At 50.9% G+C, this 26,178-nt stretch overlaps 2 protein-coding genes across 18 annotated transcripts; one reads left to right on the top strand and one right to left on the bottom strand.

Moving 5' to 3' along the window:
• Positions 1-2,400: 2,400 nt before the first annotated feature.
• Positions 2,401-5,809, top strand: Tufm (Tu translation elongation factor, mitochondrial). Of its 2 annotated transcripts, XM_052763046.1 has the most exons (10): positions 2,406-2,651; positions 2,759-2,953; positions 3,423-3,589; positions 3,809-3,913; positions 3,989-4,153; positions 4,272-4,404; positions 4,490-4,594; positions 4,710-4,861; positions 4,965-5,084; positions 5,473-5,809. In XM_052763046.1, the coding sequence occupies exons 1-10, from the start codon at positions 2,609-2,611 to the stop codon at positions 5,644-5,646; spliced, it is 1,359 nt and encodes a 452-aa protein (XP_052619006.1). In that variant the 5' UTR covers positions 2,406-2,608; the 3' UTR covers positions 5,647-5,809. The 2 variants fall into 2 exon arrangements, with proteins under 2 accessions (XP_052619005.1, XP_052619006.1); XM_052763045.1 differs by having other exon boundaries at positions 2,401-2,651; positions 4,710-5,084.
• A 1,808-nt stretch (positions 5,810-7,617) lies between these two features.
• Atxn2l (ataxin 2 like) lies at positions 7,618-20,194 on the bottom strand. Of its 16 annotated transcripts, none has more exons than XM_052763029.1 (24): positions 19,623-20,192; positions 18,170-18,206; positions 18,002-18,058; positions 17,849-17,920; positions 17,462-17,612; positions 16,703-16,827; positions 15,213-15,304; positions 14,234-14,434; positions 13,065-13,240; positions 12,832-12,942; positions 12,211-12,420; positions 12,062-12,133; positions 11,771-11,841; positions 11,312-11,607; positions 11,153-11,222; positions 10,494-10,640; positions 10,319-10,391; positions 10,029-10,219; positions 9,638-9,767; positions 9,427-9,548; positions 9,042-9,254; positions 8,716-8,905; positions 8,353-8,512; positions 7,618-8,116 (listed from the first exon to the last, which is right to left on the bottom strand). In XM_052763029.1, the coding sequence occupies exons 1-23, from the start codon at positions 19,916-19,918 to the stop codon at positions 8,358-8,360; spliced, it is 3,258 nt and encodes a 1,085-aa protein (XP_052618989.1). In that variant the 5' UTR covers positions 19,919-20,192; the 3' UTR covers positions 7,618-8,116; positions 8,353-8,357. The 16 variants fall into 16 exon arrangements, with proteins under 16 accessions (XP_052618989.1, XP_052618990.1, XP_052619002.1 ...); XM_052763030.1 differs by having other exon boundaries at positions 7,618-8,093; XM_052763042.1 differs by having other exon boundaries at positions 7,618-8,512; positions 8,662-8,905.
• Between the last annotated feature and the right edge of the window lie 5,984 nt (positions 20,195-26,178).

Here is a 26,178-nt window from a genome sequence, read left to right as displayed (position 1 = left end):
GTCGGGGCTGGAGAGATGGCTCGGAGGATAAGAGCACTGATTGCTCTTCCAGAGGTCCTGAGTTCAATTCCCAGCAACCACATGGTGGCTCACAACCATATGTAATGAGATATGGTGCCCTCTTCTGGTCTGCAGTCATACATGCAGACAGAACACTGTATACATAACAAATAAATAAATCTTAAAAAAAAAAAAAAAACAGAGTCAGAGCTGGGCGGTGGTGGCGCACACCTTTAATCCCAGCACTTGGGAGGCAGAGGCAGGCAGATCTCTGTGAGTTTGAGGCCAGCCTGGGCTACAGAGTGAGTTCTAGGAAAGGCACAAAGCTACACAGAGAAACCCTGTCTCAAAAAAAAAAAAAAAAACCAAAAAAAAAGAAAGAAAGAAAAGAAAAGAAAACCCAGAGTCAGATATCAGGGTAAATGCTGAAATATCAGAGACATAAAAGAGCAACCAAAGTCACCTCTAACCTCCACGAAATCTCAGACTGAAAAGGGGCTGAGCTCCTATCTCTGTCCACCTTATATTCCTCTCTCTGCCCAGCCATATCATTTCCTGTCTCCTGTCTATACAGACGTCCAGACCTCTATGATTAACTAATGGCTAGCTCCATCCTCTGATCTTCAGGCAAGCTTTATTTGTTAGAGCACAAACAAAATATCACCATACTCCTGTCTTGGCACACACTGTCCAACCACAGGAGATGTGTGGTTTGACCCACAGAACAGCTAGATGATATCTTGCTACATGTTGGAGGAGCTCTCAGCAAGATGTGGAGGACTAGGTGCACACAATCCATCCAGGATTAACCTGCTTATTTGATGTGAGCACTCAATACCTCTGGAATTACTGTCAGAAACAGAACTCCAGAGACAAGCTTTACTAATTGGATGTTGTCCGCTTTCATCTCTTAACCACACTCCACTTTACTGTGTAATAAACTCCATCTGTATTCTATATTACACTTGCCTGTCTCTTCTGAAAAAAAAATTTTTTTACCCCGGAGCTGAGGACCAAACCGAGGGCCTTGCGCTTTCTAGGCAAGCTCTTCTGAAAAAAATTTTAAAGATTTGTATGTATAAGTATTTTCGCCTGTATTATGTAAGTGCACTATGTGCATGCCTGGAATCCACAGAGGCCAGAAGAAGGTGCCAGATCCCCTGGAACTGGAGTTAAAGATGGTTGTGAGCTGCTATGTGGTGCAGGGAACTAAACCCAGGTCCTCTGCAAGGGCAGCGAGTGCTCTTAACTGAGCCATCTCTCCAGCCCCTCTTCTTGATTCTTTAGATCAAAAGATCACAAAGACTAAGGGCAGTCTAGCACAAGATCCTAGTAACACTTTAACTTACTGTTCTTTATTTTTGCCTTTTCAATCTGTGCTCAGGCCTCAGTGTCTCAGGTGCTGGGATCATAAGTTGAGCCTGTATCTAGCTCCGTTTGGATTTTAGAAGAGGTGTGATACAACTCGCTTCCTTGTTTGTGCCTAGACTTTGAATCATCATTTCTCTAGGGATGGATTTAGGGAATCTATAGCATTTGGAACAAATACTGTCAATCAAGCTTTGAGAGGATAAATTTCAGAAAGGAAGTCAAGAGTTAAGTAGCTTCTATTATCACCCCTGGAAAGGCAAGGAAGTCATGGATGTGAAAGTTGAAAGTCATTACTACCCTTACACTCATTGTTTTAGCCAACAGGCATTTCCTGGGTATCTGTTTTGTGCTCCACTGTGAAGACAAAAGACTCAGGTTATCAGAAGCTCTCAAAGCTGGTCTTCATCTTGGGTGCTCCACGAACAAAATAATACTACCAAAAAAAATTTATACCGGTGTGGTGGTGCCCACCCTTAATCTCGGCACTGAGACACTAATACAGTTGGAAGTCGAGAGAGAGAGAGAGAGAGAGAGAGAGAGAGAGAGAGAGAGAGAGAGAGAGAGAGAGAGAGAGAGAGAGAGGAGGAGGGAGGAGGAGGGGAGGGAGGAGGAGGGGAGGGTGGGAGGGAGGGGAGAGAGAGAGAGAGAGAGAGAGAGAGAGAGAGAGAGAGAGAGAGAGAGAGAGAGAGAGAGAGAGATGCAAGCAAGCTTCTTCTCAAAGGACCAAAGGACTATTGGAGCATGACTTCGGAATGTTAGGAAGCACAGGACCCCTGCAAGAGACATGGGGGCGGTATTTAAGGGCCAAGACTGGAACTCTCTGGACCCCATCCCTTACTCCAGTTAATTTTGCTTCGCACAGGCTGGGAGATCTTCCCTATGGACCGAACCCTGCCCAAGCTAACGCCTGCGGCCCTGGAGACTACAACGCCCATAAGCCTTTGAGGGCGCTGGTGCATTGTGGGATGCTGCGCATCCGCCTCCTAAAACGGCCCCTCAGGCCGAGTTGTGGAAGTTCTCTTTCCTTCCCCGCGAGACACCAGAATCCTCCTCTTCCGCTTCATGCCCGGATATCAGTAGCCATGGCCATAAAAACTGGCGGCTAGAGGCTCCCAGACTCGCTCTCCTGGCCCTCATTTCCGCCGGAAGTGATCTGTAGTCGCAAGTGCCCGTCCTTCCCTGCACGCGCGGGTTCCCGGTGCCTAATTCTCGGTCCGGGTGGCCGAGTACTACCACAATGGCGGCCGCCACCCTATTACGAGCGACGCCCCGCTTCAGCGGTGAGGGGGCGGGTTGGGCGCAGGCAGCCTGGAGGCCGGAGGGGCGTCGAGGCAGCGGGCTTCGGATCCACTCCCTTGACTCCGAGCTCCTTTCCCCCCCGCTGCAGGTCTCTGCGCCAGCCCGACCCCGTTGCTGCAAGGTCGGCTGCGGCCGCTGAAGGCCCGGGCAGCGCCCTTCTTGTGTCGCGGTCTAGCCGTGGAGGCCAAGAAGACCTACGTGCGCGACAAGCCCCATGTGAATGTGGGTACCATCGGCCATGTGGACCACGGCAAGACCACCCTGACCGCGGCCATCACGAAAAGTGAGTGGGTTTGGGGTGGGTTTGGTTGGGGGCGTCCGGCAGTGCCCGGTCAGCTGCAAGGACCGGAGTCGGGAAGTAGGGTGTCGGTAGTCCGCTGAAGTTTAGCCTGGCGCCAAGACACTGCAGGCGAGGGATGTTTTGGAAGATGCCCGAGACAGGTTCCCCTGTGCACGAAGAGCTCTGTGAGGCACAGTCTGAAACAGGGAATGGCTTTCTATTTGTGTGGAATGGTTTGTAAGGAGACGCTGTCACTGGAGAGGTTAAAGCGTCTGTGACAAGGACAGACCCCTTGGACCATTCTTTTTGCCGATACCCCGCCTCCCCCTGCAAAGTTATCTCCTTGAAGAATTGGAGGTTAGAGAGCTTTAACCATCCACATTGTTCATGTATGAGGGATCCAGGCGTGTGCCCCGAGCCTCGTCTGCAGCTCTGAACCCGAGTTGAGAGGTGTGTTCTCTTCCTCCGGTAGTTCTAGCCGAGGGAGGTGGAGCTAAGTTCAAGAAGTACGAGGAGATAGACAATGCCCCTGAGGAGCGAGCTCGGGGTATCACCATCAATGCAGCCCATGTGGAGTATAGCACTGCTGCCCGCCACTATGCCCACACAGACTGCCCCGGTCATGCAGATTATGTTAAGGTGAGGGTTGCTGGGGACAATCAGAACCTGCTTCAGGTCAGTGGAGGTTTGAGGGGAGGAGGTTATAAGATAATGGTGGTGTCTGGCTACGAGAACAAGGATTTGTGGCCATGGCTGTGGGCGGCAGAGATGGGGATTTTCACAGCTACCTGTAATTGATGATGCTGAGTTGAAGAGGCCCTGGAACTAAGCTGACTTTCTTCTTCCTCTTCCACCCAGAATATGATCACAGGCACTGCCCCTCTGGATGGCTGCATCCTGGTGGTGGCAGCTAATGACGGCCCCATGCCCCAGACCCGAGAGCACTTACTACTGGCTAAACAGGTACCGGGGTCTGAGTGGTATGGAAGTTAAGTTGGATAACTGAGGACACCGTCTCAGCCTCTTTCTCACTTGCAGATTGGAGTGGAGCATGTTGTGGTGTACGTGAACAAGGCAGATGCTGTCCAGGACTCGGAGATGGTGGAGCTAGTAGAGCTGGAGATCCGGGAGCTTCTCACCGAATTTGGATATAAAGGAGAGGAGGCCCCAGTCATCGTAGGCTCTGCTCTCTGTGCCTTGGAGGTGAGAGCAGGGGCAGCTGCCGTTAGAGGCTGGGGGGAGCCTTCTTTCCTCTGTACCTGGAGACTTGCATTCTGTGAGAGGAGCAGAATTTCAGAGTCCTGTCATCTCTCTCCCACAGCAACGGGACCCTGAGCTAGGTGTGAAGTCCGTGCAGAAGCTCCTGGATGCTGTGGACACTTACATCCCGGTGCCCACCCGGGACCTGGAGAAGCCCTTTCTGCTTCCTGTAGAGTCAGTTTATTCTATTCCTGGTGAGGCCTGTGCTCACTTACACCCTGTCCCCTGTAGGGAGCACCTGACCTGGGGTCCCTGGTGACCTGTCCTGTTTCTTTGCAGGCCGGGGCACAGTGGTGACAGGTACACTCGAGCGTGGCATTTTGAAGAAGGGCGATGAGTGTGAGTTGCTGGGACATAACAAGAACATTCGCACTGTGGTGACAGGTATAAGAAGGAAAACTTCAGAGCCTGGGGCAGTCTCAGAATGATCCTTCCCATGTAGGTCTTGTACCTTCCTTTTGCCTCAGACCACCTTCCCTCCCTCCCATCTTCTTCCTAGGCATCGAGATGTTCCACAAGAGCCTGGAGAGGGCTGAGGCGGGGGATAACCTGGGCGCTCTGGTCCGAGGCCTAAAGCGGGAGGATTTGAGGCGTGGCCTGGTCATGGTCAAGCCAGGCTCCATACAGCCCCACCAGAAGGTGGAGGCCCAGGTGAGGGCTCCAGGTGATAGTTTGGCAGGGTTGGGCCAAGTTGTCCCTTGCATAGACGCAGGACTTCCAGCCATGCCTTTCTACCCTTGCTCTTCCTCTCTAGGTTTACATCCTCAGCAAGGAAGAGGGTGGCCGCCACAAACCGTTTGTATCTCATTTCATGCCTGTCATGTTCTCCTTGACCTGGGACATGGCCTGCCGCGTCATCTTGCCTCCAGGGAAGGTATGATGGGGCTAGAGGACATAAAAGGAGTGGAACCTGGGGGAGGTGGTACACACCTTTAATCCTAGCGCTCGGGAAGGCAGAAGCAGAAACATGCCATAGAACAGGGTGGGGTTTTTTTTGTTCTTTCCTGTTGTGTTTTGTGAAACATGGAGGGCTCAGAAAAATCCTGTTGATTAAAACTGCACTAATACCAAATTCCTGATCATGGTCCCTTTTGCTTTTTCATGCTGTTTGCATGTGTCTCGCAACTGGGAGGGAAGGATGAAGCTGTTCCCCGCTAAGACTCTTCAGCCTGTTGCATTTTCCCATGACTTGATCCCTTGGCTGCCAGCAGTTCCACAGTGAAGGTACCCTGGTGACTGCCTTTTCCTTCTCCCTCCATTAGGAACTTGCCATGCCTGGAGAGGACTTGAAGCTCAGCCTCGTCTTGCGGCAGCCCATGATCTTAGAGAAAAGCCAGCGTTTCACTTTGAGGGATGGTAACAAGACCATTGGCACTGGCATCGTCACAGACTTGCCAGCCATGACCGAAGAGGACAAGAACATCAAGTGGAGCTGAGTCTGGACTTCTGCTCAGGTTGTTGAGCTTAGAGCTGCCTTGGTCAGCGTCCCTCCTGTGGATACAAGCTGCACCCAAGCAGACCGAGTACAACTATGAACACTTCTGCTCAGGAGTGGCCTGCCGGGAGAGGTAGGCAAATAAACTGTTCCGTGAATACCAACCTGTGTCTTGTGCCTTCTGTGTACATAGAGGACGTGGAGGAGCACTGCACTGGAGAACCCCAGAGCCATCCGAGTTTTTTATCTAGCATCAAGTCCATTTCTGGCATACAAGCCAGACAAGCTCAGACTCAAAGCCACCATCAGTGTGCTGTGACAGCTTGAGAAAAACCCAGTTCAGTGAGCTTTGTATGACTTCCAGCAAAATACAACTGGGTGTTATTTTCCTAGATTGGGAAAAAGTTCGGTTGTCACTTGGAGCTGCCATAGGCTCAACTCAGGTGTTAATCGTTTCTTTCCCCTACTGTGTCTACTAGGTTAATGCCTGGGTTACCCATTATATTTATCTCTAGATTCTAGCACTCAGTACATAAGTACAAACATAACCTTAGCGAACTGCTTGTATTTACTTGACAGGTCATCACTGCTTCCAAGCAAAGATAAGGTTAACCGGAGTTTTTAGGGCCAAGAGTTCATCTGAGTGATAGCCTTTTCCTAGCTTGTATGATCCTCCCCTTGGTTCAGTTCCTGGCACCTATGTACACAAAACGTTAAGGCTTTGAAACAGCTGGCAACTGTATTAGGTTCTCGGTCCTGGGTTCTAACCTCAGTACTAGAAAAACACAAACAAGAGGGAAACAGCTGGAAAAAAAACAAAGCCTAGCTAGGCATGAGAGCATGTGCCTATAACTGGGAGGCAGAGGCAGTACAGGCCAGCATGGCCTACCTGAGGGCCTGTCTCAAGAGCCCAGAAACACCCAAAACAAGATACTAGGGTACTCGAGTCAATGTTCTTAGGTCCAGTCTGACAGCTGTTTTGAGAAACCAAAAAACTTAAGTCTTTGAGTACCAAAGAAGCTTCCTATAGCTCCAGCCTAAGGAGCAGACAGGAAAGAATATATGGAAAACCACAAAGAAGTACCATCCAGGGAAGTTCCTGATGTCACAAAGCTAAACTGTCCTACATGTTTTGAGCTACCTACCCAAAGATGATAAAACGTGAAATCTTCCCATGAAGTGTTAAAGGACAGCTGCCCCTCCAGTTCTATGCACGTTAAGCCTGTCGTTGATTTCCAGCTTCCCCTTTTGCTTTCCTGTACCGTCTGTCCAGAATGTCAACCATCCCCATCCCTTTCACTCACCAATTCACAGCCATGCCCAGATTCTGGGGGCTTTTCCTACCCTCCCCACAGCAAGTATCTCTACCACTAAGCACTAGCCCTATCTTAAGTCCTGGTAGAATAGCCTGTTAAAAGAAGTCAAGCTTAGGTCACAGAATTCTAAACCGCCTCCTTAACATCTTTGGTGCCTGCCTTGAACTGGTGGTACACACCTTTAATCCCAGCACTTGGGAGGCAGAGGCAGATGAATCCAAGTTTGAGACCAGTCTGGCCTACAGAGCAAGAATTCTAGAACTGCCTACACAGAGACCCAGTCCAAAGAAACACCTTTGGTGGGGCTGGAGATGGCTCAGTGGTTAAGAGCACTTGTTGCTTTTGCAGAGGACCTGGTTCATTGCTAGCACCCACATGACAGCACACATGTGTATGTGTGTGTGTGTGTATATATATGCAAAAACAACCATGTAAGTTTTACGTGATGGGGGTAAAAAAAAGACAAAAATTTAAACCTGATTTTTGTTTTTTGAGACAGTTTCCCTGTGTAGCTTTGGAGCCTGTCCTGGAGCTCTCTCTGCAGACCAGAACTCACAGAGATCCGCCTGGCTCTGGCTCCCAAGTGCTAGGATTAAAGGCACGCGCCACCACTGCTTGGCCCTGATTTATTTTTAAAAAGCCAAACTACAGGCGGGTTAAGTTAGTTTAAAATTTTATTTTTTTTATTTATTTTTTTAAAATTTTTTATGTAATAAAAAGTAAAAGTCCTTGAGGCATCTGTCTGTCGGTCTCTCACACAGGATACTCAAGTTAATGGGGAAGAACAGGGGGCCCAAGTCTGAGGTTATAAATAATAGAAAATAAAAGATCTTCCGTCTCCAGCGGGGGAATAGATGAGAGGATGGGAGGACAAGACTGGGTGGGACCCGGCAGGGGCAGAGCAGGAACCTCCCCCACCCCCGCTGGACCCCAGCCCTGCCCACTTCAAGGACCCCTCCCATTCAAGGTGCTTGGCAGGAATTCCCCAGCTCCCCAAGGGAAAGGGGTTGGGGCGGGGCTAGGACTGGTCCGAGCTGCTGGGGGAAGAGACATAGATCACTCTTCCTCCACTCATGGAGGTCTCAGGTCGCGGCCAGGACAATCTTCAGTTCCCCGGGGGGTGGAAGGGGAGCTGCTGGGAGGGATGAGATTGAACTGGTTGGAGGGGAGAGAGAGAGAGCAGGAGCATTAGAACCCGAGCAGCTGTCCCTCTGTCAATGCGTCCAGGGGGTGTGGGGGTGTGGGGAGGAGCGGCCTCCTCCAGGAGTCTCGGGGGGCTGTCAGAAGTACAGGTCAATCGCTGTTTCCCAGTAGGCCAGAGAGCCCTTACTCAGTTGCCCAGCTCAGCCCCCCACGCCCCAGTCTGGCCCTGTCTGCTGCGCTGACCTTACCTCGGCTAAGTCAGGAGACAGTCGGGGTCACTGAGAGCTGGGGAGGCAGTGGGGAGGGGGGCTGCTGGATCACAACTGAGCGAGGACGGAGGGAAGCAAAGGACAGAGCCAGGAGCAAGCCCCTGGCGGCGGCGACTGTGGCTTCTGCCCACCCTACATACTTCACAGACAGGTGTGGGTCGGCGGGCGCCCTCTGGGACAGCCCTGCCTCCAAGACCCCTCAATCCCCACCCAGAACCCGTGCATCCTGCCCCACCTGCAGCCCCTCAGCTCTTCCATGCCAAATTCCCCCAGCTAACGAGAACTCACGAATCCTGTCATCGGCTCCTCCTGGAAATCCAGGCGCCTGGCCAGGCTGCTCACCTTGGGGGTGTCCGATGTAGGGGTAGGGTGAGGGTGTGGAAGCTGAGAGTGCAGGCACCCCACTCGGGGGCACCGCGCCTTGGGGGGGCCCCCCATGGCCCTGGGGGGGGTGCAGCAGCATCACCTGGGGCGGGTGGGGTGCCCCGGGGTGTGGGGGCGGGGCTGCTGTGACTCCAGTTTGGACATGGGCCTGTGGAGAGAATTAGCTTCAGTGCCCAGTGCGACAGGACACTGAGGTCCCTTATCACAGCAGCACTGCGAAGTGGTACAAGCACTGAAACGGGACTACCCTTGCAGCACATGCTCTGGCATCCCTGGGTTCCTACCTGGGTAACATGGGCCATGTTGGTGAAGCCGTGGGGCAGCTGCTGGTGGGGATGGATGGCATACACAGCAGCTGGCTGGGGAAAGCTGCTCTGAGGGGACTGGGCAGAAGGTCCCGGTGGTAGAGAAGGCGGCGTGCCTGTTAGGGCCCCTGGATGGTACAGATTCTGCTGTGGCTGTCCACTGCCCAGGTGTGGGGCCTGCCCTGCCTGGTGCTGCCGGAGTGGAAGGGAAGTATGAGTGCCACATATTCTGCTAGGCAGGAAAACCACCTGCTCACCTGTTTCTCTGCTGAAGAATGACCCAGTTCTATCTAGCCCTCTTCTAGCCACCCATTCCTGGCCTAACCACTCAACTGCCCCAACCCCCTCCCCACATTACAGGCACCTGAACAGGACTGGGGGCCGCATGCTGGGATTGTGGCTGGCTCCCAGTAGGTGTGGTGGCCGGCTGCGGCTGGTGGCCATGGAGCTGCGTGGCATGGTGTGGATAGGACTGGTGAACAGTGGCTGCAGTAGGAAGGAATGAGACCAAGTGCTGAACACCCCAATTGGATAGAGGTACACAGCCCAGCGAAGGAATGGGCACCAGAACTCACCATAGAGGGCTTGGGGGGTAGGCTGCTCTGCAGAGGGGTACTGAGGAGTGGAGGATGACACAATGGCCTGGGGGTGGCTTCCCGATGTCAACATTCGTGGGTTACTTTGAAGCATAGGGGCAAACACCGGCTGGTGGAAGAAACCAAGTGGTAAGCAGAGCAGCCTGGATATGTCCTGTCAGCTTCCATGCGCTGCCTGAGCCCTCAATAGTCCTAAGATACTCAGAGATCCCAACAACCTTGATTCCAAGGGAACAACTAAAAGCAAGGGTTCAATGCCCTGTTACAGTCTGGACACTGCCAACCCCACAGCTGGCCACCACACTCAGAGTAACACTGCTCCCCTCACTCAGGCTGGATCCCTCAGAACCCTCAGAGGTGGACTCTGTACCTGTGAAGGGTAGTGTGCCATGGGCTGCATCATGGCAGGCTGGCCTGGGAACTGCTGTGGGTTGTAGGGGATGTAGGAAGAATAAGGTGTGGCAGCCACCAGGGGTGGGCCAGCAGCAGCAGCGGCAGCCTGCATCATCGGAGGGGCTGAGGCTGGCTGGTGTTGGTCTGAGCGCTGGGGGGGAAGTGAGCCTGTGGGTGGAGGGTAAACAGTGCAAGTGCACAGCTCAAGCTTCATGTGCCAGGAGGCACTAGACAGCCCCAACTGTCCTTCCCAACAACCTTGCTCACCTTTTGCACCCCGGTACTTGCCCTGCTGCCCAGGCACCGAATTGGATACAGGATATGGATACATCTGAGGTGCCTAAGGAGAAGAACTAGGGCTCAAGAGGTCGCTCATCAACATTGGGAAAAGACTGAGCTGGACTCCCAGCACTCTCCTTGGCTCCCCTAGTCTCTCTCCTACCTGCACAGCTGGTCCCATGTGGATCTGAGGTATATATGAGATGTACTGGGGACTGTAGAGCCCGCTCTGGCCTGCTGTCAGCACCGGTATGGAAGGTGTTGAGTGAGTACGGGGCCCTGGGGAAGTGGGAGTACTGGTAGATTTGTTCTGTAAGAGACAAGAGAAGACATGTTATTTCTGTAATGTCATCCCAGCCTTTTTAAATTAACAGCTAACATCCATGGAATGAGGTGTACCAAATACAGCTATATTTTTCCTTATAGCTTTATAGCAACCCACAAGATGGGCATTCTCAAACTTAGAGAACAAACAGGCAGAGAGCCCTACACGGCTGCCTAAAAAAATCCAGACGTCCCATGAGTACACCAGTTAAAGCCAAGTCAGTTGATTGGGTGAAGCTCATAGTCTTAACCCTCACACAGATACCCGATATGCCCAATAGTAAGAACCAAAGTAACCTGTCAGAATCAATCAACAGCCCTCTTCACTCAATCCTGGAGATGCCAGTTTTTCCAAAGCCAGTCTAATGGCTACTGTCCAGAGATACCTCCTTCTCACACTAGGGGACAGTGTGCTATCCTGACACTGAAGTGCTTTCCTACACCACTCTACTATCCCCTCAAGGAAACCCAAGTCTACATGCAACAGTCCCAGCTCACCACAGACAGCAGAGGCTTTGTTGGATTGAACTCCTTGGCATTGGGGTTCAAAGTAGACTTCTTTACTTGTCTGTAAGAGAAAATAAGGCCAGCTCTTGAGCCATGCTCACCAGCTGGTAAGAACCAAAGATACTCACACCATCCACCACCACCACTTACTCAGTAACAGGGCCCTCCTCCTTGTCATCTCCCTTGATGAGGCCCACTGGGGGACTGCCAGTTTGGCTGGGGCAAGATGGCGGGAGCTGCTCTGGCCCCTCAGTGCCCCCAACTGCTGCCAGGGGTGGTTTGTCTTCCTTATCCAATATGGATTCTGTCTTGGAGGAGACTGGGGATCCCATGGGATCTGAAGTCAATAGGCCATCCACCTCCTTCTCCTTTCCTTTGGCCTCTTCTTTTAAGATCCGGGAAGGAAATGGATCCAGGCCGGTCTCAGGGGAGCTACTAGATTGAAGCTGGTAAGAGAAATAATCAATGGATCATACTGTCCACTCCAGACCCCTCTTTACCTCCTACACTCACTCTTGCTGGATCTCATCTTTTCCCACCCACTCAGCCTTTGCCCCTACACATCCCACATCCTGCTTATATCCTAGCTCCTTTGCAAGCTTCACTCACCTTAAACTGGGCCCCAAATTTCCTCAGTTCTTCCAACTGAAATCGTTTTTGTTCATTCTGAAGCCCAGGGACTATGAGAAAACAGCGAAATAAGGAGAAATACACTTTTTTTCTGAAAGATTACACAGGGATAGTCAGTAGTCCAGGATGAGAAACCAAAGAATGAGCTCTTGACAATCTTAAAAGATAAATGAAACCCAAAGGCAGATGGGCACTGCTTTTGAATCCCAACAAACTTCCAAAGGGAAATACTCCAAGTAAATGGGACCACATAGAGTAAAACACCCTCACCTTTCCCAGCTATCCGGGCCAGCTCTTGGGCCTCCAAAGTCCTACCGGGCTCCTTGGTCGGGAGTTCTTTTACTGAGAAAAGAGAGACGCCTTAAGATCCTGCGATGCAGTTATCCCCCACGGCTCTCAAGCGTCGACCTAGTTCTTACCATCTGTGGGGGCCAGGGAAATTTTGGGAGACGCTGGGGAAATAGAGCCTGCTCCAGGATCCACAACTGATGATGTCACAGGGATGGAGGCAGAGGACACGACTGCTGAACCAATGGGAGGCTCAGGACAGGAAGCTGAGACTGGGGCGGGGGCAGCAGACTTGGGAGACCGTGGAGGGTACATCCGGCCCACTGGAAGAAAAGAGAGAGCTATACAACCGTTAGTGCTAGCCAGGAAGTCATGCAGAGAGAGGGAAACCCAAAGAAAGCTGTCAAGGTTTTCACACTCAGGGTCCTAATTTCCTGCACAAGACCAGGGCAGGAAAATGGTATCCTCGGATACCACCAAAGACTGGAAATGCTGCAGCTTGCTTCTCCTGCTCTAAATGTTGCTAACAAAACTGAAGTCTCAACAAAACATCTGACAACCAGCTACAACCCACGGACTGACAGGTTAGAACCAGGGAAACCAAGTTCTTTCCCAAAACTTGCCTCCCACCCCCACCAAATATCTATGGACTGCCCCCCAGCATTTCAACAACTCGACTCATTTACCACCACCCCCAATCCCACGTGCAAATCTCTACCCATGCCTGCAGCCACCCTACTGAAGTTCTCTACCTGCAGGTGTTGGAGGAATGGAAGCTTCTCCAGAAGGCCTATTGTTGGGCGAAGATAAAGTCTTGGCACCTCTCAGAGGCCGCTGCGCCTTGGGGGACATTCGGGAAGGGCCTGTTTTGTTTTGTTTTTAATGTGAAGAAAAAATATAGCTGTTTATTACATGAACACTGACACATGATCTTGCCAACCACTTAAACCCACCTTCCCGTTTCTTCTACCACATCATAACCTACCTCCATTGATACCACGTGCCTCAGACCCAGGGCCAGGGCTGCTGTTATCAAGGTGGTGAGGGCCACGAGGTGGCAAAGAGCTAAGGCCAGGCCGTCCTCCTCGAGAACCGCTGCATCGAACTCCTCCCCGGGGACCTTCCCGAACTCGTTGAGGCAGGGGGATATACTTCCCCTCCCTGGAAAAAGACTCAAGTAAGGGAAGGAGGCCCCAAATCTACCCACTCTAACAACATGGAGCCTTTCTAAATCAATCCCACACCTGACCCCAGTTTTCACTATCACACTTCATCTGTCATAGTACAATGTATCTATGAATTTAGGACATTATCTCTCAATTCAAACCCAGTCCAAGTGGCCAAGAGCGTCACAATTTTACCACTCTTCACCTATCACAAAGGTCAAGGAGACCCTTTTATGAGATTCTGTGCATATGAAATCTCATTTTTTATTTAGTTTGTTTTTCGAGACAGGGTGTCAATGTGTAGCTTTGGAGCCTGTTCTGGAACTCGCTCTATAGACCAGGTTGGCCTCGAACTCAGAGATCCGCCTGCCTCTGTCTCCCAAGTGCTGGGATTAAAGGTGTGTGCCATAGCCGGGCGGTGGTGGCGCACGCCTTTAATCCCAGCACTTGGGAGGCAGAGCCAGGTGGATCTCTGTGAGTTCGAGGCCAGCCTGGGCTACCAAGTGAGTTCCAGGAAAAGGCGCAAAGCTACACAGAGAAACCCTGTCTCGAAAAACCAAAAAAAAAAAAAAAAGTGTGTGCCATCACCAACCAGCCTGGGAAATTTCATTTTTTTTGTGTGACAGAAACAGTACACACAAATAATTAACGAAGGAAAACTACATACCAAAACAAACAAAAAAATTGTTTTGTTTTTTGAAATAGGGTTTCTCTGTGTAGCCCTGGCTGTGCTGAAAGCTGCTCTGTAGAACAGGCTAGTCTCGAATTCAGAGATCCGACTGCCTCTGCCTTGCAAGATTAAAGGCGTGCACCTTTTACCTCCTGGCCCAAAAAACTTAAAATTCCCCAAGTCTCTTACTGCAAATTACCAACTTTCCAGGCTTCATTCTAGACCTCAAACTGGGAACTACTAGGTATTAACTAACCCACACTCAGTAAGGTGGTGAAGTTAACAACAGAAGCTCTTCCCGGCCACCCCACTAGTTACCTGGACACCAAGCTGGGGCTCTCCCGCCCAGAACCCTGCCGCTGAACTGCACTGTGCTTCTCTTCCTCCGTTCGCCCATCATCATTTTCCATGGCAATCCGTAGGCGGTACTGCGGACTCGACTCAATCTCTCGGGCCAACTGGGCTGCACGTAGCTCCCGCTGCCGAAACTCTTCTGAGTTGTCCTTTTCCAAGGGAACCCTGAAAATATATACCCAAAGATCACGTCCCAGTACAAGAAAACAATGAACGGACAACACTGCTGTCACTCCATGACCAGTTCAAGTCCACGGCAGTCAATCTATTTCTTTAGGTTGTTTTTTTCTTTTGCAGTGTTGAGGGCTGGACCCAGGGCCTTGCACATGTCAAACAAGCTCCACTAGTGAACTTAACCCGCAGTTTAGTCAGCATATACTCGACAGCTACCAAGTCCTAGGCAAAGCACTGGTATTTGGGGGATTCAGATTAGGTTAGGCTGGCTGACCAGCAAGCAATCCCCCCTGGCCCCCAAGGTTTACCACCACACTCGCCTTTTTATAGGGCTGCTGGGGACAGAACTCAGGACCTTATGCTTGTACAGCACGTACTTGATAACTGAGTTACATTCCCAGATTAACAAAGGTTACTTCTACCCACAAGAAAAGCAGTTCATGCCGGGCGGTGGTGGCGCACGCCTTTAATCCCAGCACTTGGGAGGCAGAAGCAGGCGGATCTCTGTGAGTTCGAGGCCAGCCTGGTCTACCAAGTGAGTTCCAGGAAAGGCGCAAAGCTACACAGAGAAACCCTGTCTCAAAAAACCACAAAAAAAAAAAAAAAAAAAGGCAGTTCAGCAGCAAACCCATGAGGAAGAACTACTAGTAAACCCAGAAAAACACACACCATACAAAAACTGTTTCATTCAGAGGTCTGCCTTACTAAACAGCAAGTCCTGTACCCCACGCACCCAACACCACCACCCTCAAACTTCCAAAACACTTACGTGTAAGAAGACAGACTGCTGTCATAGGTGGTCTTCACTCCATAGTTCTCCTCATTAAATTTGAACATCTCATTGGGATCCCATCCATTAGACTAAGGAGAGAACAGAAGAATGTTTACAACCCAAAGAAAGAGAAACTGACATGCCATTCCTTTCCATCCACCAAGTTAAAAACTGGTACAAACAGAATGAACCAACATGCACACATTAACAAGATTTTGTTGTTTTTTGAGACAGGTTTCTCTGTGCAGCTTTGTGCCTTTCCTGAAACTCACACTGTAGCCCAGGATAGCCTTAAACTCAAGAGATCCACCTGTCTCTGCCTCCCAAGTGCTGAAATTAAAGGCATGCGCCACCACCGCCCGGCTTAACAAGATTTTTTAAAGATTTTTATGTGTGCTTTGCCTGTGTATACAGAGTCAGATTCCTTGGAAGTGGAGTTACAGATGGTTGTGGGCTACCATGTAGGTGCTGGGAATTGAACCTGGGTCCTCTGGAAGAGTATCCCATGCCTTTACCCACTGAACAATCTCTCCAGCTCAACAAGATCTGTTTTGAAAAAGGGTCTCTCTCATGTGGCCCGAATGCAAGGAGGCTAAGGACTGCCTCGAGCCCCTGGTCCTCTTGCTTCCATGTTCTAACCTCTGGAATCAGAAGTGCTATCATGGCTCTCTACGTTTTTTCTGTTTGTTTGTTTAAAGAAACTTAAAAAAAAATTTACATTTTATAGGTCTGTTCCTGTGGCACAGCAGGCATAGGGAAGCCTGAAGACAATCTGTAGGAATCTGTTCCTTTTTACCACTTGGCTTGGTAGCAAGCACCTTTATCTGCTAAGCCACCTTGCCAGCCTCATTTATACAACTTTAATTGAAATAGTTGTTTTTGTGAAGAAATATGGACCTACCAGCAGTCATCTTATGCACCACTTTACTTCCTTTGTTTCTTTAAGAAAAACAGGCTTTTGTTATATAGTCCAGGTTGGCCTGGAACTCACAGTTCTTCCTAAACTTCCCAAGGCTGGATTACGGGTATGAGTTATCATGCCTAGTTTATACGCCCCCAGCCCCGGTACAGGGTTTCTCTGTGTAGTTTTGGTTCCTGTCCTGGAACTAGCTCTGTAGATCAGGTTGGCCTGGAACCCAGAGATCCACCTGCCTCTGCCTCCCTAGTGCTGGGATTAAGGGCATGTCCCACCACTACCACCGCCACCGCCCGGCTATACTTTTTATAACAATAAAAAATTAACACCATGAAAAAATGTTAACAGTAGTCAATGCTGACCCTTTTTCCACCTTCCTTTCCAAGAACCAACAGCTGTTTCCAAGAATGGACTTCAAAACAAATGAACCCGCCCTACACACACACACACACACACACACACACACACACACACACACACACACGAAAAGAATGAACTTCTATCTACATCAGGAGCCCACATTCACCACAGTCAGCCTGTCCTGTCCTGGTCTTGGGAAAGGAGCCCATACCATATCGGATTCCAGATCGTAGTCATCGCTGTTGCTGTCGCCGCCCTCCCAACGCTGCAGCACCTTCTCTTTGTGCTCTCCATTCACCTTAGAGTTCATGGCAATGGCTGAGTCAGTGAACTTGTCTGTGTGGCAGAGGTGAAGAGCAAGAGTCAGCTGATACATCTTTCTTCCCATCTTCACTCCCTGACACCATGTAGTTTCAGTTAACAAAGCAAATTTTTTAAAAAACAGCAGATTTAGATTTTATGTTTGTATTTGGCAACCGGTAGGATATTAAATGACAAATCTAGATGGGGTGGCAAAAGCCAACAATCCCAGCACTCAGGAGGTAGAGACAATGTGATGTCTGGGAGCTCAAGGAGGCCAGCCAGGGCTACACACAAAACAAATAAGAATTCAAAAGCAGCTGGGCGGTGGTGGCCCACGCCTTTAATCCCAGCACTCAGGAGGCAGAGGCAGGTGGATCTCTGTGAGTTTGAGGCCAGCCTGGTCTACAGAGTGAGATCCAGGACAGACACCAAAACTACACAGAGAAACCCTGTCTCGGAGGAAAAAAAAAAATTCAAAAGCTAAAAACTAAACAAGGGAATCAGGAATAACTATAACACCAGTCCTAATTCACTGAACTCTATTAAAACATCAAGATATATTTTCAAGATGGAACACTCAGTCATCTCTACCAAAAAAGGTGCTAGAAGATAATCAAGTCAGCATGGTCAACCTTCTCAGTGAGCTTGACACAGTCTAGCACAATACCTTTAGTAGCATAATTGAAGTCAACATTTCGGAAGTGGACAAGCAGAACATCACTTGGTTTAAACACCATGGTGTCCACAATGTCTTCCCGGCGAGGCCCACCTGCTGGCTCAGATGCTTTCCGGTGTACTGCGTCTACTGCCAGTTCAAACTACAAAAGTCCCGTTCCCAACATTCCAGGGTCAGTATCAAAGAGGGGGAAAAAAAGACTGTTTCTTTCTTATCCTTTCTAATCTTTCAACACCAAATTCTCATGCTGCCCCGCCTTTTTCAACACTAGCCAGAGACCTTAGTAAAGCCTCAAACCTGTCTGGTGTCACCCAACACACATCCTCAGTTTCATTCTCCTCCTCAGCTTCAGAAATAAGCTAATTTGAGTACACTGACCTTTGAGCTCAGAGTCTTGAAAATGCCCTCATAAGTGGTGCCATTCTTCACCTTTACATCACAAGTGGAACCCTGGGAGGGTGGAAGATTAAGTCACTCCCGGGAACAGAGACAGCACATTCCTCAAACACCCAAGTGAATGTTCTCTCTTACCACCACAGCCGTCAGGAAATGCAGCATCCTGGAATTGTTATAGACACCTTCAAATACCTGTCACACAAGGGAAAAATAGGGGTGCAGGTAAAGACTCCGTTTCTTACCAGACTGCCCCATATTTTTAATTCTGAGTGTCTCTATAGGAGGGAAAAAAAAGACACTCACAGGTGACTGTGGGGGTCCCTTTCCGGTGCTCTGTCCCCTGTAAGAGAAGAAAAAAACTAGTTTTACAGTGAACCTTAGAATAATGGACCATGTCAACTTGCTGATTTAAGTTACCAACCGATTAACTAGCAAAATTTTTCAAGCTCTCACATTCAAGAGGAAAGTAGGCATTAATGGCCAAAACATTTTCTCCAATGCCATATTAAAAAAAAAAAAGCCAACAAAAATTCAATAAACAATGGCTGTCAAACGCTCTGAACAGCTAATGCAATACAACCTTCTGACTTTCTCCAAGGGGCCAGTACTTCATGCTTCCAGTACACTGTTACAATATTAAACAAACCAAAAGCCTAACTCAGTTTCGAAGGTGAAAGCTCGGGCATCCCAGATGCAGCACTACTTAGCTCAGTCACATTACCTCCCAAAGGAAAAAAGCATTTTCAGCAGCCTTAGATTACAAATCCCAGGGTATACGTTCCATACCCCACCCTTTGGCTCTCATTACTCATTCAGCCTGCTACCCACTCTGAAGGGATCCCCAATCGCCAGGTCAACAGTGCTCCTCGACGGCTGATGTAACCGGCGGTTGAGGAGGGTGAGGAGGGGGCCGTTGGCGGGGCTGGGGGACCGCGCAGCCGCAAAAGCCATCCACCGGGATGCCTCGCCCGGTCGGCGCCTGCGCACTAAAGCCCACAGCCCTCTACCAGCCCCTCCCGCACAGAAGCCACTGCGCCTGCGTCTAGCGCCACTCTATCGCATTGACACCTCGAAAAAACCGAGGGCACCCACTCCTCAATCACCGATACTAGACACCCCTGAACCCTCCATGCAAGCCCTCCCTCCCCCGCCGCTGCTTTACGTGTTACCGGGGCAAGCCAATGCCCGGGTCATAAGACAGCATCCGCGCGCACGTACGAGGAGGGCGCGCGCGCGCAGGAGCTTCCCAGCCCGCAGTCTGCCCAGTAGCCGCCGCTTCCGCGCCCCCGCCCACCCCGTTCCCTTCTTACTGGCTACACCGGGAAGAGGAGGGAGCAACCCGCTCCCAAGTCCCTCCCTCCCCATTGGTCAAACTGTGGGCCGCGCGCCCCCCCTCTATTGGCTGCAGCCGGGGACCCCTTCATGCAGCTTACTCCCCATTGGCTGAAACCGGGGACCGCGAGATCCTTCGTGGTAATGGAGCTGGGGACCCCATCGCCTCCTCAACCCCCCCAACTCCCTTTTCCGACGGAGCTGGCGGGATGCGCCCCGCCTCCCCTCAGGGCCCAGACCCCAAGCGGTGACTAGGCCCGGAGAGCCGAGCACCGCCCCTAGGCTCCTGGAGACCGCCCGGAGAGCTTCCTCTCCGACCTGTTGGCAGGAGGGTCCACCCCCACCTTCACGGGGTTCTGGGCCCCAAGTGCCCCTCACCGGCGCCGGGCTCGGGCTCTTCCCCGCCAGGAAGTCCCGTCCTCACCTGACGCTGCCGATGGCCACTGCCCCTGGCCGCTCTTGATGCTGCGGTGGCGGTGGCGCCGCCAAGATGCTCTCGGCTCCGCGGCGAAGCCCGCTCCCGGCAGCAGCTGCTGCAGGCCCCAGGCAGGAGGAGACGGCCGCAGGAGGCCCCGGGGGAGCCGTGGTGGCGGGCAGCGGCCCCGGGAGGCCGCCGTTGGGAGGGCTGGTCCCGCCGGGAGGCCGACGGGCCACGGCCTGTTGCGTGGGGGGCGGCTGCTGGGGCTGGGAGGTCTGTTGTGGCGGCTGAGGCTTCAACATGATGGCAGCGTCCGGAAGAGAAATGAGAGGGAAGGGAAAGAGGGCCCGGGGCTGGGCCCCCGCTGGAGAGCGCGGGAAGCGAGAGAGAGATCGCGAAGCCGGGGACCCGCCGTTGGCGGGCGGGGGGAGCCCCGCGGTGTCAGGGGTGGATCGAGAAGACCGCGGCGCGAGGAAGCGCCGCGAGGCGGAAGGGGAGGGGGGAATCTCGCGGGCCGGTGGAGAGCGAGAGGGCGCGAGCCGGCCTGGAGCGCGTGCGCGTCGCCGGGGGAGGAGAGAGGGAGGAGCGCGGGCGGGGGAGGGGCGCGGGCCGGGGGGTGGGGGGGGAGCGCCGCCCGGAGGTTAGTTCCGGAGAGGAGGCTCGAGTGTGCGGATCTGGCGAGTCTAGCCCTTCGCCGCGGAGAGGGAGCCAGCCGCGCAGGCGCTTAGAGCGCCTCTAGGTCCCGAGCCACCTTAAAGGCGGGCGGCCGCGGTTGCTTCACAACGGGCGTGGGCGGGGCCAAAGCTGCGACGGGGAAGCGCCGGCCGGCCGGCCCGCCCCTCCCACGCCGCCGGCGTAACGTCAGAAAGTCTCCGCGGTGGTGTGAGGTGTCACGTCGTAGCGTGAGGTTCTTCCGCCACTTAGGGCCCGGTGGGCGGAGTCTCAAGTGCCAAAAAATCCCTAGGACCGGGGAAAATCTAGTACAGGTTACTTTAGGCAGGTGGGGGGCGGGTAAGTATTAATGAGCATTAAATGATTCGTTTGAGCGTATTTGCGTCCTAATAAACGTGCCCAATTCTAAATTAAATGGCAGTAATTGTTCTTTCCGGGATAGGGAACCCCTGAATAGTAGCAATACAGGCCGTCTGAAGGCCTTCTACATAACAAGACACTGTCAGAAAACCGTGGTACAGGGCTTGCCTGTGAAAGACGCCTTCATTCAAAATTAGGGCAGCCGTGGTGGCTCACAGCTTTAATCCCAGCACGAGGAAGGCAAGGTAGGAGGATCAGAAGTTTGAAACCAGCCTGGATTATATAGTAAATTTCAGGTCATCTGGGAGACCCTGTTTCAAAAGGAGGAAAAGTTGGACACCGTTCCATGCTCAGGGCACAAGAATAACTGAACCACTCAAAGCTCAAGCTAATAGGAGATTTACATAATTTGACCAGAGGTAATTTGGTAAAGAATAGAGAATTGGAAAGAGTGAGCAAGATGAGAACTTGTTAAAAAAAAAAAATAAAAACAGGCTGGGCGGTGGTGGCGCACGCCTTTAATCCCAGCACTCGGGAAGCAGGAGCCAGGCGGATCTCTGTGAGTTCGAGGCTAGCCTGGTCTACAGAGCGAGATCCAGGACAGGTACCAAAACAACACGGAGAAACCCTGTCTTGAAAAAAACCAAAAAATAAATAAAAACCCAGCCGGGCAGTGGTGGTTGCACGCCTTTAATTCCAGCACTCGGTAGGCAAAGGCAGGTGGATTTCTATGAGTTTGAAGCCAGCCTGGTCTACAGTGTGAGGTCTAGGACAGCCAGGACTACAGAGACCTTATCTCAGATTTAAAAAATAAAAAACTAGGGCTGGAGAAATGGCTCAGTGCTTACTGCTCGTCCAGAGGCCATCTAGAGGCCTTCAGTTCTTCTACACTGGGAAGCTCACAACTAAGCCTGTACTGTCTACAGCTCCAGCTTCAGGGTATTCCACATCATCTTCTGGACTCTTCTGGCACCCAAATGCATGTGTTGCACATTTATTCAGACACATATACATACATACACATAATATTTTTAAAATAATGAACTTAGGCATATGCCATAACACTGGTACCTCTCAAATTAGGGGAAAGAGAATAAGCCAGTTGACTGTGTTAACAGTTAAGTCTTGGGGGCTGGAGAGATGTCTCAGTGGTTAAGAATGTGTGTTCTTCCAAAAGGACATGGGTTCAATTCCCAGCACCCAGGTCAAGCAGCTCATAACTGCCAGTAAGACAAGCTCCAGGGGATTCAACACCTCTGGCTTCTGTTGGTACCCACAGACGTGGCATCCATTCACACAGGCACACATACACATGATTAAAAGTAAAGTATTTAAGAAGAAAAAAGAAGCTTCATTGATACAGGAAAGCAGTATTTAGTCTGAAGAATATTCATTCCTAGGGCAGTCATTGGTGCCACAATATCCCTGGCACCCAGGGTACTTGTGCAGGATGCCAGGTTGAGGCCAGCTACATAATGAATACTGCCTCAAAAAGGAATAAAGAAACGGGATGCTCACCTCCATTTGCCACCTGCCTGCTGTTCCTCTTGAACATTTGAGTTTGTAACCTGCTGCTTTTAAAACAGACTGGGCCTGGGACCAGCCACCACATTCCCCAGTCAGCTGCGACCTAGTAAGAGACAGACTGGGCCATTCGTCTCCACACATCTGCTCTGCACTGCTGCCCCTCCTTGGGCCATATCCAGGCCTCAGGAAGGAAATGTCCCTGCAGGCCATGTGAGAAGAGGTTATGGAATCTCCAGTTGGGATTACTGGTCGGACATAGTTCACTCAAAGGCAGTAAATGGCTGGTGGTGCCTTTTTTGGTCCTTGTTAGTTTCACCCTGTACCCTTAACTGGTCTTGAACTCTCCATTTTATTTTATGAGTATTTTTCTGCATGTATATATGTGTACTGCATACATGCGTGGTGCCTTCAGAAGCCAGAGGGTGTCAGATCCCCTGGGACTGTGCTGTTGGGACTACGATGTGGGTGCTGGGAACAAACCTGTTTCCTGTGAAAGAACATCAAGCACTCTCAATAGCCCAGCCATCTCTCTCTCTAGTCCCTCAATCCCCGTCCTTCCTTTTTTCTTTTCTTTTGTTTTTTGGACAGAGATCTGCCTGCTGTTGTCTCCTGAGTGATAGGGTATGTGCTTTTATCCCAGCATTCGAGAGGCAGATCTTTGGAAGTCTTAGGCCAATCAGAGATACAGTATAGTGAGACCTTGTCTCAAAAACAAATACAAAATAAACTGAACTAAAATAACTGGAAATTTCCCAACTTGGAGGAGGGAAGATTCTGTATGTCAAATAACACATCTGTAACCTACAGTGGGCTCCTTCTGGATTGGGTGAGCCCTGAGACTGTTGCTGTCCTTCACTGGGTAGAGTAGAACTCGGCAACCTTACACTGTTCCTAAACATCTTTGCACCCAAACTGGCACCAAGAGCTGCCTCAGCCCTCCCTGGGAAAGGTAGCAGCACCCCAGATCCCCTTTGCCATCAGCTTGGTGGATATAAGCTCCCTTCCTGAATTCCTCCTCCACCTCCTTCCCAAAAGAAGGTTCTGGCTCTCGTTTCTCTCCCAGTAGACACCCAGGCTCAGTCTCCATAGTTGCAACCCATGGGAGCAGCTCATGACTTCTAATTTAACTTGTATTGTTTGTCTCCTTCCCTTCCATTCTTGTTTATTTGTGGAAGGATCTCACTGTGTGACCCAGGCCAGCCTTGATCCTCCTGCCTCAGCTTTCCAAGTGCTGGTTTTGCAGTCATGTGCCACAGTTCAGGGTTCTGGTGGTTGACACATGAACAAATCCCTCCCCATCTATTCCCACTCTGTTCACTGAGATTCTGCAGGCTCCCGGGAGTTACGGCAGCTTTCTCTGGCACAGTCCATCAAGCATTGATTCCCATTATATACTGGAACCTGGTTCTCAGCCTCTTTGCTCACTCTTGATGTAAACACAGCCTCAAGGATTGAGCTCAGTTCATCCACAGATTCCTACAATCCTGAAATAGGAATTGACGAGGGAACAGAAAGGGATCAAATGCAAGAGTTTAACTGTGGTGGCTTGCACCTTTCATCCCAGCGCGTGGGAGGCAGAGGCAGGTGGATCTCTGTGAGTTTGAGGCCTCAACTACAGCCTCAACTACAAAGTGAGTTCTAGGTTAGCCAGGGCTGTTACATAGAGAAACCCTGTCTCAAAACAAAAAAAAAAAAAAAAAAAAAGTAAGCACGGGCTGGGCGGTGGTGGTGCTGCATGCCTTTAATCCAGTGCTCGGGAGGCTGAGACAGGTGGATCTGAGTTCCAGGCCAGCCTGGTCTACAGAGTGAGTTCCAGGGTACCCAAGGCTACTCAGAGAAACCCTGTCTTGAAAAGCACAAAAAAACAACAAAAAAAACTTTTTTGATGCATGCCTTAAATCCAGACACTTAGAAGGCCAAGGCAGATATATCTCTGGTCTAATAGGCAAGATCTCAGCCAGTCAGGGTTACAGTATGCGGCCTCTCAAAAGAGGGAAAAAAATTTAAACTACATTTTGCTTATTGTGTCTAGAAGATGGGCACAGCGTGGCATTTCAGTGGAGGTCACAGGACAGTTTGCAGAAGTTGGGCCTTTCATTCTACCTCATGGACCCAGGGGCTAGAATTTAGGTCAGTCTTGGTGGCAAGAATCTTTACCTTCTGTGCCTCCAGATTTCCATATGAGTGAACTCTGTGTTACAACTCCCTCCCAAGTCCTGACAAGCCCCTGGAAACACGGTAGAACTCCCCCACCACCTCACTGAACACCTTCCCCAGTACCACCAGGTAAAGCTTAACCTCCAGCGTCGGCCCCCCCTCCTGCACTTTGCTCAGCTGTGGTTTGATTTTTTTAAATCTCTCTCATCTTAAATAATCCAAAGGAGAGTGGATCCAGTACCCCCGTCTCCAGAGAGCCTCAGCCTGGTGTCAGTGGGGACAGCATTTCCAAGCCTATATTAAGGGACTGGAACCTGTCTCCTGTGGTACCTCTTCCCTGCCCCTCCTTCCTGTGACACAAATTGCTAAATTGGTCTTTTAATAAAAATCCCAGAGCCAGATATTGGGGTAAATGCTGAAAGATCAGAGAGACAAAGAACAAGCCACTTCCACGTCTTACCTCACCAACTCCACGAATCCTCAGACTGAAGTCCTCTGAGTCCTCATCTGAAGGCTCCAGCTGAATAAGCCTTTAGTTCCTGTCTGCTCAAGCCTTATATACCTTTCTCCACCCAGCCATCACTTCTTTCCTGGTGCTGGGATTAATGGCGGGTGTGCTTCCCAAATACTGGGATTAAAGGTGTGAGATCTCAAGTGCCGGGATTAAAGGCGTGTGACTCCCAAGTACTGGGATTAAAGGTGTGTGCCACCACTGCCTGGCATCTATGTCTAATCTAGTGGCTTCTTCTATTCTCTGATCTTCAGGCAAATTTTATTAGGGTACACAATATATCACCACACCTTACTGCCCTTCAGACTTGGGGGTTGGAAAACACAAATCGGTGATAGTCAAGGTTTCCTTCAGAAGGAACTTGCCTGATTTCTGTGTCTGCAGCTCCCAAACCCCAGCATTTGCATAGTGTTCCAGAAGGCAGTGGGACCTTGTCTTCTCAGATTGCCATGCTACCTTCAGGCCCATGTCACCGTCCCCCACACCTGTCATTCTTCTCTCACTCCGGGATCCTCATCCACCTTGTTCCTTCTCTCGATTATTTATAAAAGATGGAGAAACTGGGTGGCTCAGCGGATAAAGACACCTGCCGCCAAGCCCGACTGCCTGGAACCTCATGGTGAAAGGAGAGAGCCAACTCCAAGTTTCCTCTGACATCCGAGTGAGCACCATGGCATTTGTGCCAGTTCAGACACGTGTGCACACACAAAATATGTAGTAATTTAGACGTAGAAAACTCAGCTGGAGAGATGGCTCTACTCTTCCAGGAGACCTAGATTCAGTTCCCAATACCCACATGACAGTTCATTACCATTTGAGACTCCAGTTCCAGGGGATCTGATGCCCCTTTCTGGCCTGTGAGGGCACCAGGTGTGCACATGGTACAGACATGCATGTAGGCAAAAACCATATACATAAAGTAAACAAGTAAAAATAAAGCTATTTTATTTTCTCGAGACAGGGTCTCACTACATAGCTCTGGCTATCCTGGAGCTCACTCTGTAGACAAGGCTGGCCTTGAACTCGGGCCTTGAACTCAGAGGAGATCCTCCTGCCTCTTCCTCCCCAGTGCTGGGATCAAAGGTGTGCGCCACCATGCCTGGCCTAATTTCTTTAAAAAAAAAAGTAGAAGCCTGCAGCAGCGGGGCTCATTACAATGTCCGGGATGGCAGTCCCCTGGTCCCCTGTCACCCTGAGCACTTTGTGTCCACTGTCCACCCCTCAGCTGGAGATCAGGAAGTGGGAGTGGGTTCTTGGAGTCCTGGGAGCAGGCAGCTCCCTGATCTTGAAAGCCCGGGCTAACTTCCAGGAGAAAGGTCTTCCCACGCCTGCCAC

The sequence above is a fragment of the Peromyscus californicus genome, unplaced genomic scaffold, assembly GCF_007827085.1.
Source record: "Peromyscus californicus insignis strain IS unplaced genomic scaffold, ASM782708v3 Scaffold_4__1_contigs__length_199733344, whole genome shotgun sequence".
In the NCBI taxonomy this organism is placed as follows: Eukaryota; Metazoa; Chordata; class Mammalia; order Rodentia; family Cricetidae; genus Peromyscus; species Peromyscus californicus.
Note: the sequence above shows the minus strand (reverse complement) of the source record. Positions and strands in the feature narration are given on the sequence as shown.